The 17,642-nt window shown below is 52.7% G+C and overlaps 5 protein-coding genes across 5 annotated transcripts; 1 reads left to right on the forward strand and 4 right to left on the reverse strand.

The window, feature by feature from the left end:
* Positions 1-635: 635 nt before the first annotated feature.
* Positions 636-1,197, reverse strand: BDR25DRAFT_94322 (uncharacterized protein). The gene has a single exon (XM_033699274.1). It carries the CDS (start codon positions 1,146-1,148, stop codon positions 669-671), a length of 480 nt encoding a protein of 159 aa, XP_033541803.1. The 5' UTR covers positions 1,149-1,197; the 3' UTR covers positions 636-668.
* Positions 1,198-4,510: 3,313 nt separating this feature from the next.
* BDR25DRAFT_94346 (fructose-2,6-bisphosphatase-like protein) lies at positions 4,511-6,269 on the reverse strand. The gene is made up of 3 exons (XM_033699276.1): positions 5,904-6,269; positions 5,264-5,850; positions 4,511-5,217 (listed from the first exon to the last, which is right to left on the reverse strand). Exons 1-3 carry the CDS (start codon positions 6,070-6,072, stop codon positions 4,594-4,596), a joined length of 1,380 nt encoding a protein of 459 aa, XP_033541804.1. The 5' UTR covers positions 6,073-6,269; the 3' UTR covers positions 4,511-4,593.
* A 1,231-nt stretch (positions 6,270-7,500) lies between these two features.
* BDR25DRAFT_94332 (Rxt3-domain-containing protein) lies at positions 7,501-11,658 on the reverse strand. Its single transcript, XM_033699275.1, has 4 exons — positions 11,165-11,658; positions 10,447-10,602; positions 8,692-10,381; positions 7,501-8,645 (listed from the first exon to the last, which is right to left on the reverse strand). Exons 1-4 carry the CDS (start codon positions 11,472-11,474, stop codon positions 7,685-7,687), a joined length of 3,117 nt encoding a protein of 1,038 aa, XP_033541805.1. The 5' UTR covers positions 11,475-11,658; the 3' UTR covers positions 7,501-7,684.
* A 421-nt stretch (positions 11,659-12,079) lies between these two features.
* Positions 12,080-13,816, forward strand: BDR25DRAFT_307009 (protein btn1). Its single transcript, XM_033690762.1, has 3 exons — positions 12,080-12,323; positions 12,404-13,154; positions 13,209-13,816. Exons 1-3 carry the CDS (start codon positions 12,206-12,208, stop codon positions 13,714-13,716), a joined length of 1,377 nt encoding a protein of 458 aa, XP_033541806.1. The 5' UTR covers positions 12,080-12,205; the 3' UTR covers positions 13,717-13,816.
* A 2,435-nt stretch (positions 13,817-16,251) lies between these two features.
* BDR25DRAFT_307011 (ATP synthase subunit 5) lies at positions 16,252-17,442 on the reverse strand. The gene is made up of 3 exons (XM_033690763.1): positions 17,220-17,442; positions 16,806-17,123; positions 16,252-16,671 (listed from the first exon to the last, which is right to left on the reverse strand). The coding sequence occupies exons 1-3, from the start codon at positions 17,388-17,390 to the stop codon at positions 16,465-16,467; spliced, it is 696 nt and encodes a 231-aa protein (XP_033541807.1). The 5' UTR covers positions 17,391-17,442; the 3' UTR covers positions 16,252-16,464.
* Between the last annotated feature and the right edge of the window lie 200 nt (positions 17,443-17,642).

Consider the following 17,642-nt stretch of genomic DNA (forward strand, 5'->3'; position numbering starts at 1 on the left):
CTGAAAGGGGCGATATCAATGCCCGGGGTATAATACTACGCTATAATCTGTGCTTGCCACGCACTCTTGAATCGCAAACCTAGCCTACCAAAGCTTTGTTATATATGTAATCTACGCAATGAAAGAATAATTCTTCCCAGCTTGTAGCTACGGGATTCCGAAATCTATGGCCGCAAAACTCATTTTTCTAGCCACGATAGCGTGCCACACCTCATCCCCCTACAGCCACAAACCACCTTTAACGTTGTTTCTTTGCCGCCGCAGATATGGTAGATCGACAATAATTTCCGAATCCGGACCTAAGACTGGTGTCGAGTGTCGGCCAAATATCCCCATCCCACTATATCTCTACCTATGGCTTGTAGGACCTCCGCTTGCCTTTGTCCTTGGGCTGACCGCGCTTCATTGTGCTGTTGGAGGAACCAGGTATGCGGTCTGAGAGGGGGATCTCCCATTCTTCTTTCCAGGTAATGGAGGGGGTGGACATGGAGGGTGAGGAGGGGCGATCCGATAGGCCCAACACGATGTTTTGGAAGTGGTGGCGTGTTTGCGAGATACTCTGCCATGCGCACGAGTCCGTCAGCATTAGGTATCAATGATTATTTGCCAAACGCGAGGTACAGGACAGTGAGAAGGGGGCATTAACAGCAACTGGTAGGTATGCGTCCCTAGTCGAGGGAATAAGGTGTCTGCACAGGGGGATGCCGTACCTCATTCCTACTTGCAGAATACCAGATCAACAACTCCACACTTTCCAAGATCTCCGCCGCTTGATTCCTCAACTGCGCCTGCTCGTATGTATCCATGCTTGGCCCGCCGAGTACTTCGCTCTTCCCTCGTTGCGTCTCGGCGGAAGTGGAGGCTGCAAGAAGAGTGCTCGCTGTACTGAAGGGCTTATTGCGTGCCTGGGCCGATCTTTGGGTTCGTGTGAATGCAGAGTTGCTTGCCTGGGGAGAGCTGGGCCCCGATGGAGGGTTTAGAGTTGTGGAGAGGGAGGGCGGTTGCCCCAGGGTTGGTTGAGGAGGTGGCTGGGGTGTCATCGTGAGGTTTTTGGTGTTGAGTTTGGGCGGGCGTGGATTGGTGGGAGGAAGATGTACTTGTATTGCATGGTGGAGGGGAGGAAAGCGCGGGGTGACAAAGAGGCGCATTAGATTGGGCAAGTGGAAGCGAGTAATCGGAGCGGGAAGGAGACCAAATCTGTGCCCAGTTGTGTTTGCGTCTCGTTGGCAGGGGTAGTTTCAACTCCATCCATCGAGGAAACGAACAGTGAAACACCCAATAAGGATTTATCATGACATGCTAAGGAAACACCCGAACAAAAACTTGTATGAAGCCCTAAACAACAAGCAGAGCAACTCCATGAGGAATCCAACAAACTCAAGCAACACATACAAAAGTCCTCGAAATGACTGTGAACGCTCATTAAAGCAACGAAAATCACCCCAGACAAAGGAGGCGTTCTCTCACTTGATCCTCTTCCTCTTCCTCTTAGCCTCCCCGGACTCCCCTGCACTCCCCTCACTTTCCTTCGCCTTCGTTGCCGGGCTTTTCTTTCTCTTTCCCTTCCCCTTCAGATCCTCACCCCCATCCCAATCCCCATCATCCTCATATTTTTCCTCCTCATCCTCACGACGTATATACACCCCTAAGCCTTTCAATTCCGGCCGTTCCTTCCTCCTCGACGCTTCAAGCCTCACATCCCTTGGATAGAACTGCTTAGGCGGCTCCGGGATCCCCAAGTGCTCTACTAATGAGTCGACCTTCTTTCTCTCACTTGGGTATCTGAAGACAATAGTCATGGTCTCCCCATCACCCTTTGCGTGCCTTTTCAGCATATACCTGAACGAGTCGGATGCCCGGCGTACACTAGGGGTGTTCCAATTCTTGATGAGATGGGCGTCGGCGCCAAGAGCTATGGAGTCTCTTTCCTGGCTCAAGCGATACCCCTTGGCCAAGGAGTAGGAGTCCTTGGTGGAGAACTGATCCTTGGACCTTACTGGCTCCTTGCAGGGATCGATAACACATTGTATTGGAGCCGGAGTTCGCAAGTCGTGCTGGTTTGCGCCGAGGGAGGAGGGTTCTGCCCATCGCTCACCGGTGGTATCCTGCTTATCCAGAGTCAGCTTGTCTTTGTGACAGCAAGGCATAGCAGGGGTAAAGCAGGGCTGGGAGCGTTTAGGATGGTGAAAAGGAGAAGAACTTACTCCCACCCGAGCTCTACTAGAAGTTCTCCCCGAGCTCCGGGTGCTGGCCTGAGTAGAACTAGTCGCCCCTGTGGTGCCCGACTGGGCGTTAGGCAAGGTTTGTTTACCTTTGCCATTGGACCTGGATCCAGATCCTGGGGGAGGTGGTGACGGACCCTTTTTCTGGCTCTTGGAAGGTGCACATTTTTTTGGCGCTGCCTTCCTTTTCTTTCCTCCTTTGGCGTTGGAAAGGGGTTCGAGAGTGGTGGGAGAGGGACGAGGGGGTGGGGGCATCTCTGGTGGAGGACTCAGAGTGATGTCTCGGGCCCCTCGTGCAGCGAGAGTTGCTTCCGCACTCTCCACATCTGCTTCGATGGCATGGTGGCGCCAAAGCTGCATAAGTATGTCAGCAGCCTTATCCTGTTCCTCGACATCCTCTGCGGTCATGGCCTGCTGGCTCCCCACCTGGGAAGGAGTGGACGGCTCCTTGAGGAAGTCATCGGAACTAGTGTTAGGGGTGGGGATGCATGAAGATGGGGAGCTAGATTGGATTTTTTTAGGAGACATTTTGATGATAGTATCTGCTTGTTTGTGTTTGGTGGGTGGCTTGTGAGGAGAGGGTTGAAATGATGTTAGTGGAATTGAGGAACAAGCTGGCGCAGTAGATGCACCGAAAGAGGAAGTGGTGCTTTGAAGTGGTGAGAAGAGTGGTGATGTTCCAGATACAATCGTAGACAGGATAATGTAGTGTACGATATGGGAGAAAATAGTTCTGAAGGCCCAAAATTTATGTACAATTGAAGTGTCCGCTGTGCCTGTGACGAGGGGGAGCCATGGTTAGAAAAAGTGAGCCTATACGGCATATGACGAGAAATGCCCCCCAACAGTAGGCAATGTTGGTCTAACAAGCCGGCCTACACAAGACATGACAAGAAGAGCAGCTAATCATCTTGATGAGCAGAGATTAAAACATGCAGCCGTCAATGTTCCCACACCATTGGTCAACGTGGCTATTCCGCATAGCATAGAAAGCGTTATTTATTTAGTGCCAGTATTTGTTTTAGACGACGCTGGGAGAAATAAAGCTTTTAAAAGCTTCAAAATGGTGTCGATACGGGTAAAAGTATTTAACACAACTCAATGGCGATACAGGTGCGCCTGGGTGATGCCTACCGTTTCGACAATAATGGTCTATTCATTACCTGTCTGTGCCCAGGTGCCAACCAGGACAAGGCCACCAGGGGGCGGTCTTCAACATCATGCACACCCACATGAATTGTGTCCATTACCTCCCAACGATGGCGTAACTAGGCCAATGGTGGCTTAGGTCGACGACGATATTGTAGTAGAGAGGGATAGCGCGGCGCGGTCCGTATGACAAGCCGATGAGCCCTTCGGGGGTCCGCGGCTTAGTAGCGGGTATGTCAAAGTCTATGGGAGGGAGGTATGAGACACCGCGTGGCAGAAGACTTTAAAGCGGTAAGGATGTGTCGTCTCAGTTCGGCGGGTGTGGCCTTGGTCAAGGAGACTTGTGCCGTTCAAACCCAGGTAGGAGTGCCTCGAGACTTTATCGCCCTGAATAAGGAAGCTGAGTTTCGCCAATTGCTACTGGTCCTAAGGGCCTTAAGACGGCATGAATAGTTTCGCAATTAAGAATACTTTGGCCGGCTACCCTGGCTCTCGGCCATCTTATACTAACCTAGGTAGGCATTGAGACGCCGGTTCCTACCAAAACACGTGGAACGCTGAGCTAGACACTGGCTGTGGCGAACGATGGCGGCAACGAAGTTCAATGAGGGGGTTCCTAAGTCTATAGTGGCACTTTAGCAGAGAGAAGAGGCTCAAGTACTTACCCAGAAGTGAACAATGTAGTACATAAATCGCTGAATATCGATGCACATTGCCGAATGCAAAAATCCTTACATATACAGGACAGAATTTTCGGAGAGACGGAGAGGAATCAATTACCAACTATCTAGACCATCGACATGTTTACGACACGAGCAAGACATTGCCAAAGCCCGATAACACACCCACAGAGGAGGAAATAGGCATACAACAAACCTCCAAGCCTGAGATCGGATGGAGGGCGCAAACAACCATACGCCATGCCCACTGTAAATGCACCTGGATATACAGAGCCGCCAAGATTATAGAGGAACGAGAGGGGTGTTCGCGAGTACCAATCTATGCTGTACGCCAACCTGTGCTTGACGGTGAAGTGAAAATCTCTTAATCCGACCATGCCTTATGATACTGTAGAAGAAATCAACAAAGGAGTGATCATACTCAAACTCTTCGGCGCGAAGGCGCTCTTAAATGCGGAAGCCATAACTCAGCAGTTCCGCTCCGCTTAGCTACCGGTAACTCTATCATGCTCATCCGACACCCTAAGACAGTAACAATGACATCATGTGCTGCCATCGGCCTCTTGATGTTTGGCACTGCTGCCCTTTCCTCTCCATGTGCTTACAGCTGGAATATCTGCCTTGAGCCTCTCTTCTTGTGTCGAATAGGCCTTGGGCGTTAATTTGATCAACGTGTGGAGAGGAACTTCCATCCATGGGCTCTGCTCTTGTGGGACGTTCATGAAATATGCGTAAATGCATCGAAGGATGGCCTGGTGAGTGACAATTAGGATGTTCTCGCTCCTCTCTAGCTCCATGATAATAGGTTCGAGGCGAATCACCACATCTCGGTAAGATTCACCACCAAGATAGCGGTAATTGTACTTGTCTTCGTCTCGTTGCTTGAAGTCTTCGGGGTATTTCTGCTCGATTTCTCCATAAGTGAGGCCGTCGCAAACACCGGAATCCAGTTCATCGAGAGCTTTCCACTCTAGTTTCTCAAAGGAAAGGAAGCGAGCAGTCTGAATCGTACGTTTTAGAGTAGAGGTCCACACAGTAAGTTTGCGACCATCGCCAACGGATTTCGCCACGAGACCTGGAAGGGCGTGGGCATAAGCTTCGCCTCGGTCGGAAATGTCCGCATCTCCTCCAATCTTTCCTTCTAAGTTGAATTTTGATTCACCATGCTGAGGTTGTTAAAAAGGTCACAAATGGGCTGGACTTGAGACTCACCCGAGATAACCAGATCGACCTCGGCTTAATGTGGAGGTTCATCAGATAATAAACAACTCGGCTCTGAAGGTAGTCCTGAATCTGATTGATGATGACCTGCTTGCCAACATTGATCAACTTAACGTAGGTGAGATCATACTCATCCTCGTCGATAGTCTCATATACCTTCTCGTAGTTTCGAATGCGGTTGCGGAAATCGGCTGCAGCGAGTTCAGGATCCTGGCCGACATAGTCCGGCGACGTTGTCTTGACTTCAAGAATGTTGCTCATGATCAGGTCCTCGTCATCGCATTTTGACTCCACAAACAGGGTCTCTATATTCTCCTTCGCGCACCGCTCCTGTATCCATCTACGTCGGCTTTTGGTCGAGTTGGTAGCATCCAATATCGCAATTAGTCCACGCCCTTCAGCAAACCATTTGCACATATCGTTCACCGCCGCCTCCGCTGCAGCTTTCCGGAGACGCTCTCCTTCTGGATTTGAGGTATCAAAGAACTCTGCGGAGGGATTAGGAGTCGCAGTGCGGCGGTACTGGCCGACGTTGAAAGTCTTGGCCGTTATTGACAACCAGTGCAGGTAACGAACGACTGGGAATCGAAGGCGTTAGTAATATTCTGGACAGTAGGCGGGTGAAGCCTACCTTTTTGCGCAATCAGGCTCTTTCCACGTGCGGGCAATCCAACCATGACGACGCATATCCGCGTGTCCTCAGCCTGAATACCCACACCGTTAGTCTTTCTATGCGGGGATATAAAGGCGCCTGTGGGAACAGCGCGCATGTTGGGCGTGAATACGCCATTGGCCTCCATGGTGGTATGAAATGTCGAGCCTCAGCTCGTGAAAACGAAAGAGGGGTCAGAAGGAAATGAAGATTCTCAAACAGCAGGAAAAAGAAATGTAAGATGGATCGGAACCCGGACCAGCCTTTTCCGACCGCAGCGAATACGACAGGAAGATTTCCTAAGGCGAGGGATAGGACTATGCTGTGGACAGACGTCTATGGCAGAAATCCGAGGGAATTGAGAGCGTGTTGAATGCTGGGAGAGTTATGGCCAAGGCTGGAGAGCGGTGCTGCAGAGCTATGAATTTAGCTCGGCTTTCGTGAAGCGAGGGGAGAAACTTGGAGCTTGACTATTCCCCGCATCTGGAACAGGGTGTCTTTGTGTGAAGGAGATCGGGCAGGCCCCGTGGAAGCCTGAGCAATCACAGCAGGTTGGTCCAAATCAATGTGCTGGCGTTGGCCGCTGTTGCGACGTTCCACTTGCCCGGTGCGCGCTTGAAGCGTATGGAGTGGCTAGTGCAGACGTGGTGGACAGTTTGCTGGGGCCAGAATTTTTCTGGAGCAGTTCCCTGAGATGTCGCCGCAATCGAGTTCCTGGCCAGCCGGATCCGCCGCAGCGGTGCAATCAGGGTGATCGATCTCTCACGGGTCCTATGCCGGGCCATCACTCGCTGGTCGGGCAAGGGAGATTGAAGTGGTCGTGTGCCTTTTGGGGTGCCACTCGAGGGCAATGACCAATGAGGCCAATGACTGGGTAGAGATGCCAGAAAATGCCTAAGCCGGCGTTTTCCACAGCATGCACTGTGCGGCGTGCCGAATGATTCCGGGCAGGCGATTTCAAGTTGGGAGAGGGCGCGATCGGCCACAGGTGGTGGTGAGGCCTCGGAGAGAGAAGGAACGTGACGATGAAGAAGCAGAAATGCCACTCACCGTTGAGATGGAGTAGTTCCTGATGCGCGCCATGGGCCACAAGTGCTCTCGAGAGCCTTTCGATGATGCCGACAGCCGTCGACTGGGTCGGCTCCAGCAGTAGCGCACGGAGGAGGGGCAGCAAGGCGTCTTTTCCACGTCACCTGGCGCACACGAAGAGGCTTGGAATGCTGGGAAGATGTGGCCTGGTGGTGAAAGTGTTCTTGCAAAGCTGCGCAACTTCACAAGTCGTCGTTGTGGACCTTCCTTTCTCTCCCGCCGCTCTGGCTCTTCGGGTGCGACTTCGGTCTGTCGTGATTGCCTTATCACAAAAAAGCACCGTATCGCTAATTGAATTACCATTCACCACTGGAAGCTTCCACGTGGAGTAACAATCCATTTTACCCAGCACCGCGTCTGTTAGAGGTCACAAGGCGGTGAGGCTATGTAACGGAGATGCAGAATTTGCGTTGCATTAGTCTACCTCCTGTTCCTCCACTTCTAAATGTTCAAACGAGGCCTCTCTATCTCGTGAGTAGCCACGCGAAAATCCCAACGGGAGGCCGAAGTCCGTCACAGGCGTAGAACTATGGGTATATAGCAATGCTGAACCGAATGAAACGAACAACCAACCCTTCCTGTTTTACATGAACCGACCAGCCCAAGTCATCAAACCAGTTGTCCAAAAATCAGACATTAAATGAGTGTTGTCCTGGTTATTTTTGGCCGTCTCAAGCATTCAACTTCGTTGTCCCATTCACCCGCCGTAGTGAATTATCCCCTCCATGCCCTAGGCTCAGCAGCGTTCTCGCGGAATCAAGCCTCCGCTTCATCGCAGCTGCGTTTCTCTCTTGCCCTCGGCTTCCGTAGCCCTCTTCTACCCAGCGGATTTGGTGGATCATGAAGCTCAGCCCATCATGATTGGAACTCTTCCGGCTCGATATTCCGTATTCGACGGTCCCTACATACTTCTCAATACGAGGCAAGATTAGGAGCCTAATATGCGCTTCTATGTCTGCTGGTGGGGGGACGGGTGCGGCAGGGCGCCTTTCCAATGTCTCTTCCGCGTCGTTTGCGTCATTTGGCGCTGTAATACGCGGGTCTAGCATATTGATGTCCACAGTGTCATCCCATTCCCCTCGGATCCATCCAGAGTGGATCGCCGCCGCAATCACATCGGAATCATCGCGGTAGACACACGCACCCCAGAGATGGTGTTGTAGCACAATCTGTTGTCTTTGCCGTGGTTTTAGATAGTACCTAGGAACTCTCACGTCAATGGTACAGTTGACCGGGTTCCTAGGAAATTCCAGCTGAGAGAGCGGCTTCGGCTTGGAGGCAAAAGAGAACTGATCGTCGAGCGCGGAATTCGGTTGAGGCAACACGGGGGTCGCTTCATACACGTAAGACCCAAGATGGGCCCGGGGATACTTAGCAGCCTCATCCAACACAGGCTGAATATCGTGAACCTTTGGAGGGAGTTTAGGAGACGGTAGAGGTGCTGCTTGAGTGAGTCGAGGAGCATGATGGTGATGATGTGGTGCAGCATGATAATGGTGGTGATGGTGCGACGGCTGTGGCGTTGCTCCATTCTGTGGTAGACTGGGATACCTTTGATTTAAGGGTGTGGAAGCAGCTGGCGCAGCCACTATTGCCAAGTCCTCTTCAGGCTTGTGGTGATGGTGATGATGGCTGTATAACGTTAGGCGATACTCAAAGAAACAAGGGCGAAACTCACTGATGCGCATGTGTGTGATGGTGGTGGTGATGGCCTGGATGGGTGTATTTGTTGCGCTTCGTCCCCCGAACTCCACCAAGGGCAGGCGTTCCCCTTCCATCTCCACTCTCATTATCGACCAAACCCTCTTCATCCTTTACTCTTTTAGGCTTACGCCCAGTCTGAGAACTGACCCTTTGCAGTCTCGAGTCATTCGAATCTGCGCCAGGCGGTAAAATTTCGGGACCATTTTGTGGCATTGGGGACTGCCTAGACGGCGTATTTGTCCCCAATCCACTCCCTAGCCCTGAAAACATGCGACCAAATTCGCTTTTAATGCTGGGATCCTTCCCAATCGAAAGCGGCTGCGCCTGTGCGCCCTGGACAGCTTGCGGCAGCGGAGAAGCACGTCCTGTTCTCCTGTTGGCTTCGGGGCCAAGAGCGAGCAAGACCTTTGAATGCTGCAAATCCTCACCCATCCTCCGGGGTTGATCATATATAGAACGGCCTGAATATCCAAGACCGCCAGAGGACAAAGACCGAGAAAGATGTTCGGCCTTCTGTCTTTCATTCGTCTGGGGGTCTGAAGTTGGAGGAGCATGGTATTGTTCGACAGCGCGATGGCTCAAATGATCTAAACTCCGTCCGCGAACCATGTCTTCTCCTGCGTGAGGACCAAAGGGAGCCGGAGCTTGTGACGAAGCTGGATAGTTATATCCCCGATACGGAGCCGGTTCTTCCCGACGACCTTCGGTGGTCTCTCGGGGCGCATCTTCTGGGACAGCTTGACGCCAAAGGTTTCGCGGAGCTTGACTCGCAAGAGAAACTCCACGTGGATCGCGAGGTGGGCTGAAGGCAGAATGGGACACTGGCTGGACGGTAACGGGGCGGTCCCTGTGGGTTCCAGCCTGTGAATTCCCACCTAGGATCTCTGCAGTATTAGGCCTCGTGTGGTGTGACTCGCCCAGCGTCCGCCGTCTCTCCTCGGGCTGTTGGTAGGTGGTCCGCCGCCCTCCCAACGCATCGTATGAGGGTTTTGCTTCGTGATCGGATGTACCAGGCGGACCGGTTGGCTGGCTGTTTGGCCGTGGAGGGACGCTTGTTGAGGCTTGTCTTGGGTCTCTCGCCTGCGCATCGCTAGGCGTGGATGCATAAGACCGAGAGCTTTGAAAGACCATGGGTTTGTATGGCTGCGACGTTTGAGGCAGAGGTTGTCGGCCCTGCTCGGGAGAGCCATGGTTGCTATAAGGTCGAGTCGGAGATCCAGTAGGATATCCGTGTACTTCAGAAAGCCTGGAAGTAGTACTGCCGTACATGTGTCTGTCTTCTGGGGATGATTGTAACCGATAGGGTTGGAAGTCTGATCGTGAACCAGATGAAAGACCCCGTCTTGGCGATGGTGGCTGCATGGTGTGATTGTTCGACAGGGGCGCGTTTGAAGGAGCAGTCGTAGGCGACGATTGCGACTGTGATTGCTGGTTGGATGCCGTGTCACCAGCACCGATGAGGGACGAGATGGACATGCTGCTCCCTGGTCGATGAGCGGCTCCTAGCCCGGGGAGCTCTCGTCCTCCGCCAAACGATGACGAGAAGGGAGGACGCGGAGGCTGCGATGGCGGAGCATGATTGTGCTGCTGTTGCGGCGATGAGGGGGGTGGCATGTGCGGACGGGAGAAGGAGGGCGGCGGTGGTGGCGGGTCGTGCGAGGGAGCTGCAGGAGGGTCAGTAGCTGTAAGCGGCGAGGATGAAGCACGGCTCCTGAATGCGGGGTCTTGCCTCCATATGGGTTTGAGGGACTTCCACCTCCAAGGGAGGGCCGTCGCGGCGCCTCGTAGCCGTACGGCGGCTGGCTTGAGGAGTTGTGTGAGGACGACATGGATGGTGGAGGTGGTGGACCAGACTGCGCGTGGGGATGAGATGCATGAAGGCCCGCTAGACATGATCGTCAGTGCTGTCCACAAGGGGGTTTAGCGCGCGACAGGGGATGTCTCGCTTAGGGAGCCATCTGTGCGGGAAGCCAGCAAGTGTGATGGGTGATGTGGACACGCGCCTTCAAGCCTGTAGGGTTTGCTGAGAGCGGTACCACACTTCGAACAAGGGACCCAGCGTCTCGAAGCTCGAAGGGTGAGAAGACAGGTGCTCAGACGGCTACACTAGTCCCCGTCGACGCACCTCCAGAACTGGCAGTGGGCCAATGGCAGACAAACTGGAGGTGAGTCGAGCCGTTGTTCGCCACAGCCTCGAGGCCCATTGCGACAAAGATGCTTGCGCATCCACAACACGCAAAGGGAATGTACACCTCGCCAAGCTGGCCTGGCATGTCCACCGCTTGCTGGCGCTCGGCTCTTGCTCTACTTTTTGCGATTGCCCACGTGAGCCGTGTCACCAGCATCTCCGACAAGCTGCTATATTCAACACACTCTGGCTTCCTGGTTGCACCGCAGCAGATGGTTTTTTTTTTTTGGAATATGAGAGCCGCAGCTGCAGATCGTACCTGTGTTTCCCCAACCACCGTGTCTCTCGCCTTGCGCGGGAGGTGCTGCGTCTCCACCATGCATACCATAACTGCTCCTTCGTGCATGTTGCTGGGCAGCGGTAGGAAAAAAAGGATCTCGGCGTGATGAGGAATATGGGTCGGTAGTGAAGGGGACGTGTACTGGTGGCTGCGGTTGCGACGCTGGAGGTGGATAGCTAGAGTAGGACTGCGTCTGCGGCGATTGGGAGGGAGTCTGGTGGTTCGGATTGTGGATGAGAGGGCGTTCGGGAGGTCGAGAGAAGGGATGCTGGGGCTGGCGTGGGTCCATGATCGTTTGATCGGAATTTTCACAGCGTCCTGGAGGGCGAGCAGGGTCTGGAAAAGGTCAAACGAGCAGACTAACAGCCTGTCATGATCACGGAGCCAGCGCGTGGAGGCGGGTCGCGATCTGGAGGGGTTTGAGAGCAAAGCACTAGAGAGAGAGCGTGTGAGTCGTGGAGAATGGTGATGAGGAGAAACGTAGTCTTGGGTGCGTCTCGACCTGGGGGCAGCACGGATGGCTGATCTTAGCCCTGGCATCCCTGCTCGGCGCATCCCGATTCGGTATGCTGCAGGTCCACGCAGGTGTCCCCTCAAAGCTCCGGCGCGATATCGAATTGAATTCCGCTGCTCTCCCGGCCTGCGTTCTTTTCCATGTCTGTCCCATTTCTGTCGCTAGTTCGTTCAAGTCCGCTGCATACGCCGCCACATCACGTTGCAGCCAGCAGTTGGAGCGCCAGAGTCGATAGGGAATTTTGGCCGCCAACAGGCGTGCACGCGGTACCTGTTTCAAATCATGTGCAAACCGGAGCCAAACTAAAAATTGTCACCGCTCTTTGCCAAGAGATCCCTGACGTCTGCGCCGCACCTCAACCTCATGTCCCCGGACGCATACACGTGACTGCCTAAATCATCTTTCGACGCTTGGGATGCGCTTTGCTGAGCCTCGAGATGTGAAACTCAGTTGGACTTTTGACTGCCCCACTTCTACCATCCCAGGTTTCCCCCCCACCCCCACACATGCCTCTTCTCCCGATGCCTGGCTCTCCCTCCGCCTCATGGGCTGTCTACAAAGCCCGCCTTAACGCGGTCTTCGAGGGCGCTGATCCACGAGTATGCGCCGCTTTCTGGCTTTTCGGTACGTGCAGGAGCGAGCATATCTGACGGAGTGAATCCACATGAGCTCAGTCCAACGAGCGCTCGCTCACGCCAGTCTAGGCCTTATCAACAACGTCCTCTATGTCATCATCCTGTCCTCTGCCCTTGATCTCGTGGGTCCCGACGTCCCCAAAGGCGTAGTCTTACTTGCCGATGTCGTTCCCTCTTTTTTGACCAAATTATGCGCACCTTATTTTATCCACAAGATACCGTATCCTGTCCGGATCGTTATCTTCGTGGCACTCTCAATATGTGGCATGCTCATCGTAGCCCTCACGCCCGCTCTGCAAGACTCAAAGACAATTGGCATAAAGATGGGGGGCGTTATTCTGGCTAGTTTGAGCAGTGGCGGGGGTGAGCTCAGTTTTCTGGGCTTGACCCACTACTACGGACATTTTGCCCTTGCTGCCTGGGGGTCCGGCACGGGAGGTGCTGGCATTGTGGGTGCTGGAGCGTATGCGCTTGCCACTACGGTTCTGAAATTCAGCGCCCGTACTAGCTTGCTAGCATCATCATGCCTCCCCGTCATCATGCTGATCAGCTTCTTCTTCGTCCTTCCTCTTGGCCCTCTCCACACATCGTCTGGCAAACATACTGAATATGAGGCCATTGAAAACGATGACCAAGAACTAGAGGACGACCCATTGGAGACCAGCGAGCAGCTTGGCCAAGGTGGCGAACAACAGGGTCTTCTCTCATCCTCGATGCATTCTGCCTCTGGACGCAGCTTCAGTTCAGTGAGCGTCCACTTACGCGCATGGAACAGCTTCAAAACCAATCTACGGCGCTCCCGGGGATTGTTTTTCCCTTAGTATGTCGTCTAGCTTGCCCGCAACATTACTATTGATTGACTAACAGTCCACAGCATGCTCCCACTTTTGCTTGTCTACATCGCAGAATACACCATTAATCAGGGGGTCGCTCCAACCTTGCTTTTCCCCCTGTCGTCTAGCCCGTTTCAAAGATACCGGTCCTTCTATCCGACCTACGGTGCGATCTACCAGGTGGGCGTCTTCATCTCTCGGTCGTCCACGCCGTTCATCAGAGTCCATCATTTATACCTGCCATCCTTTCTACAGGTGATTAATCTCTTCGTTCTCACTCTCCATGCAATGTTCGATTTTATCCCGCACTTCTACATTGTGTGCATCATCGTCTTCTGGGAAGGATTGCTAGGGGGCTTGGTCTATGTAAGCACTTTTGCGGAGATCACAGACAATGTTCCGAAGGCGGACAGAGAATTCAGCCTGGGGGCCACCAGTGTAAGTGATTCTGGGGGTATTTGCGTTGCGGGCTTCATCAGCATGGCGTTTGAGGTTTGGCTGTGTCGGTGGCAGGTGGATCACGGACGTGACTACTGCAGGAAACTGTAGAATTTAATTATGAACCTTGGAAACATTAGAGACATGGTCTAAGCTTTGGCCCCGCTTGGTTCAGCATATTATCATATAACTTGGAGGAACATGATCAGGCGAGGAAATCTCTTAAGCCACTGACTGCAGGGAGGGAGAACGTCAGCAGGAAGTAAATTTCTATTCTAAAATACCCTTCTCATGTTCTATTGTCAGTGGCAGGATGGAGTTCAGTTTCAGTTTCTTTAGGCAATGTGGATGGGGGGTAGTGCTGTGGTGCGTTCCAAAGTTTGTTAACCCGAAGTGAGACATGCGGGCAGGTGCTTCCCGCAATGCTTTCTACATTTAACGCAGCCTCCTTCTTCGCTTTCTCGCTCCGCCTAACCGGCACAGAGCAGATTTTTTTTTTCTTTCTAGACGCTCAGTAGCATCCGTAGACTGGGCTCGGCTCGCCATGTCGAGCACTCCAGAGGCAAGTCTCCCATCCGCATGGTTAGCCAACAACTGACTGTTTATCAACAAACAGTCGCTCATAGCTACAAGCTTGATTAACCGCCACTACATCACCGCCTTCACTAAACAGCTTGGGATGAGCCCTTTCGAGGCCATTCCGTCTGCCTACCGCCCACCTTCCGCCAAGGCCCTCGACGCATTCCTGCTGGCCATGCTCAACGACTTCGCACACCGTGTGCCAGACGTTCGCTCCTTCCGCCAACGACTAGCGAGTGCCCGGCAACGGCAGCCAACCAATATTGGGTTGGGCTCGAACGAGCACGCCATCCAGGCTCGCGACGTGTTGCTAGCACTCAAGCAGCTTGATCAGGAAGTCAAACCGGAAGCTGTAGTCGGCATCTGCCCGGCCGCCAGTGGTAGCAGGCAGCGACGAGTGACTGGCTCGGACAAACCTATGGTCGATCTCGAGCTAAAACTTCCATATGCACTTCAAGCCTGTGGAACGACCACATCACCCCCCCGGCTGCGCAACCAGACAAATCACGCGTTACCGCCTCACCCCGCTGCGGGAATTAACATGGCAGGGTGGAATTCTGTTAATGCTTCTAGAGATGAATATGCTTCTGCTGGAGCTGCTGAGCAATTACCTGGATCGAACAGGGTGGAGAACTGTACGCCCGAGAAAGGTGACCCCAATGCCAGCGATACAACAGCACCCATTCAATGCAAGCCTACTGTGCTACAAGTTGCCAAAGGCTCCATTCTGGAAACAAACCTCATGGCCACAAACACAACCCCAGGGCCAATGCCTCAGTCGCAGAAAGCAAGTAAGAGGCGCAGGAGTAAGTCGGTAGAGAGGAAAATCAATCCCGAAGCACCTCGCAACAGTGATTTTCCTCTAACATCAAATGGCTTCTGATGCTAATGCTGTCCACAGTTTTGGCTGGAATTGAAATGAAGATTCTGGCGGCAACGCAAGCCGCAGAAGAGATTGCCTCGCGGCAACAGGAACACTCTCATTTCTTCGAAATGCCTAAAAATCAGTACTACAAGAACCCAAATCCGAACAGCATCAATCCATTCGCAGATGTCGAAGATATGGAGTCTCTCACATACCCTATCGAAGTGGCATGTCAAACTCTAATTTCTTTCGGAGCTAAGACTAATGCCTGCCTAGCCTGTGCCTGGAGAGCCTGGCGCCTACTATGAATTCGAGGACGCCCAAGAGTTACAAGAATGGATTACTGAGCAAGAGGAAAAGAAACGCCGGCGGACTCAAACCCCACGGGAAAGTACGGGAACGCCATCACCTCCTCCTTCTGCCAACAACCAGACACCTGTCAAGCTGTTGCTTGATGAGGCAGTTGTGAACCTTTCAAACAACATGTTCTTTGTCAACAGGATGGCGATCAGGACGTCACTTCGACCGCTAACTGAAACCGAGAAAGACTATGTCGATCGAACCATGGATAAGTTCATAAGGGAAGTCAGGGACGCACAAGACAGATACGAAGACAGACTCAAGCACATGGGGGTACTTCCAAGCGACCCAGGCGAACAGTATGATGACGGTCTCATGCAGGATCTTGAAGAGTTTGACCTGGCTATTGGCGACCATGGGCCAGAAGTCGGCGAAGAGGTGAAGAATTGTATTGAAGATAGTATTAGCCAGACCGTGGACGAAGGCATAGGGTCATCGGAGGGATCTCCAGGTACGTCCTATACCTAAGAGTCCTTGCCTCGGCCAAGCATCTAATGTCAAGGCTGCCACCGCGACACTACGACCGAATTCGTCGACCGAACTTTAGGCTATGTTGATTCGGATGACGATGAGTAGGCGAAATGTATCCCAGCGGATTCCTTTGTCGACAAAAGTCTATTTAGCGCTTCGAGCGGAACCGAGCAATCTTTCTTTGTTGCTTGTTGAAATCTAGTTTGGTGTTGTGGGGTTGAGGGCGCTAGCAGATTGAGAAATATGTGGGCAATTTCTGCTTCAGCGCTGTCTTCGATGTTATAGGTGGGACGTCTACCACCGTCACCGTCCTTACTCTAGGGCTTTCTTCCTCGGTGAAAGCATGTATTTATTGGTGGTGTATTGGTAGTGTAAGATTACGTTTTGGTCATAACTTAGACATCTGGTGATTAGGACAAAACCCAAGGCAGTGGAAACAACCGCCGACAAACACCTCCAGCACAAACACAAAACGTGAACAAAGTAGATGTATTTTGATCAGAACCATCTAGAATACATATCATATCCACCCAGCAATCCGCCCATGCCGCCACATATCCATCAAGCAATTCTTTGCGAAATATTTATAGACTATCCTTAAGCAGTTTATTCATCTTGGCCATCTTGGAGGAGACAGAGAGATCGATAGTGCGGTCACCGATTTCGACGACAAGGCCTCCGCGGATGTCTGGGTTGACTTTGGGAACAACTTTGAGCTTCTTGCCTTGGCCAACGTATTGCGATTTTGCGACGGCTGCTTCGAGTCGGCTGAGGGTGCGGTTGTCGAGAGGCTGTAATTGTGTTAGTGACCGTCCAATCCAAAAGAGATAAGGGCAGCTTCAAGCTCCAGCGCCAGTGCCATGCATAAATGATGATAATTTCCAAGCCCAGCAGCTTGCCCAAGGGATGAAGGGTTACGACATACCGCAGCACTCGTAACCGTCAGCTCAACCTCCCCCCGATACGCGCCCATCAAAACACCAAATTTCTCACACACGCTCTCCAAAACGCCCAACCTGTTATTCTCCGCAAGCGTGTTCAAGAAGTTCTTCACCACACCCTCCCGATCCTGGCCGCCGAGGTGCTTAGCCAACTCCGCCACAATCTGTTGCTTATCCGAGACATTGAGGGTAGGGGCTCCGAGGACCGCGGCAAGCTTAGCATCCCTCTTAAAGAGGCTGGAAAGGGTTTCGAGCGATCGGGCGGTGGGCTCTAGAGTGCTAGTTTTGGCGGCGGCCGTGTACTAGAAAATATCGCAGATTAGTTGGAATTCTTGCCATTGGGGGCTCAATTGTAGTTATTTCATTAGAAAAGTCGCGGGAGAGAGATGAGTGCATACCAGAGCAGATGCATATGTCCCGTCAACGCCAAATAGCGCAACGGGCGGCTTCGTTGAAGCGCTCGGTGGTGCGGCTGCTGCGTAGCTCCGTGTCGCGGTGATGCGAGCAGCAATTGGGGCGCGGGGGGCACCAGCTCGGAGAGCAGTGCTGAGAGCCCTGTTGGTGAACATCGTAGATTGAGAGGAGATGAATTGGGCGAGGGTGCAAGCTTGGGGGGTGGGAAGATGGAGTTGCGGATGAGGTTGAGGTTCGGTAAGAAAATGGGTTAGTCAGCCACATGTTGGTCTGAGCGTCCAGCCTGCTGAATGCACTGTAGTTTCATTGTGAGGATATGTGATCTTTTAACGCCTCATCTTAACGGCCACTACCTGGGCTAGCGACAACAAGCGTTCTCATTGAGCTCTACATATTATTCCGAGTTT

Source organism: Lindgomyces ingoldianus (assembly GCF_010093535.1).
Source record: "Lindgomyces ingoldianus strain ATCC 200398 unplaced genomic scaffold BDR25scaffold_42, whole genome shotgun sequence".
NCBI classification, from domain to species: Eukaryota; Fungi; Ascomycota; class Dothideomycetes; order Pleosporales; family Lindgomycetaceae; genus Lindgomyces; species Lindgomyces ingoldianus.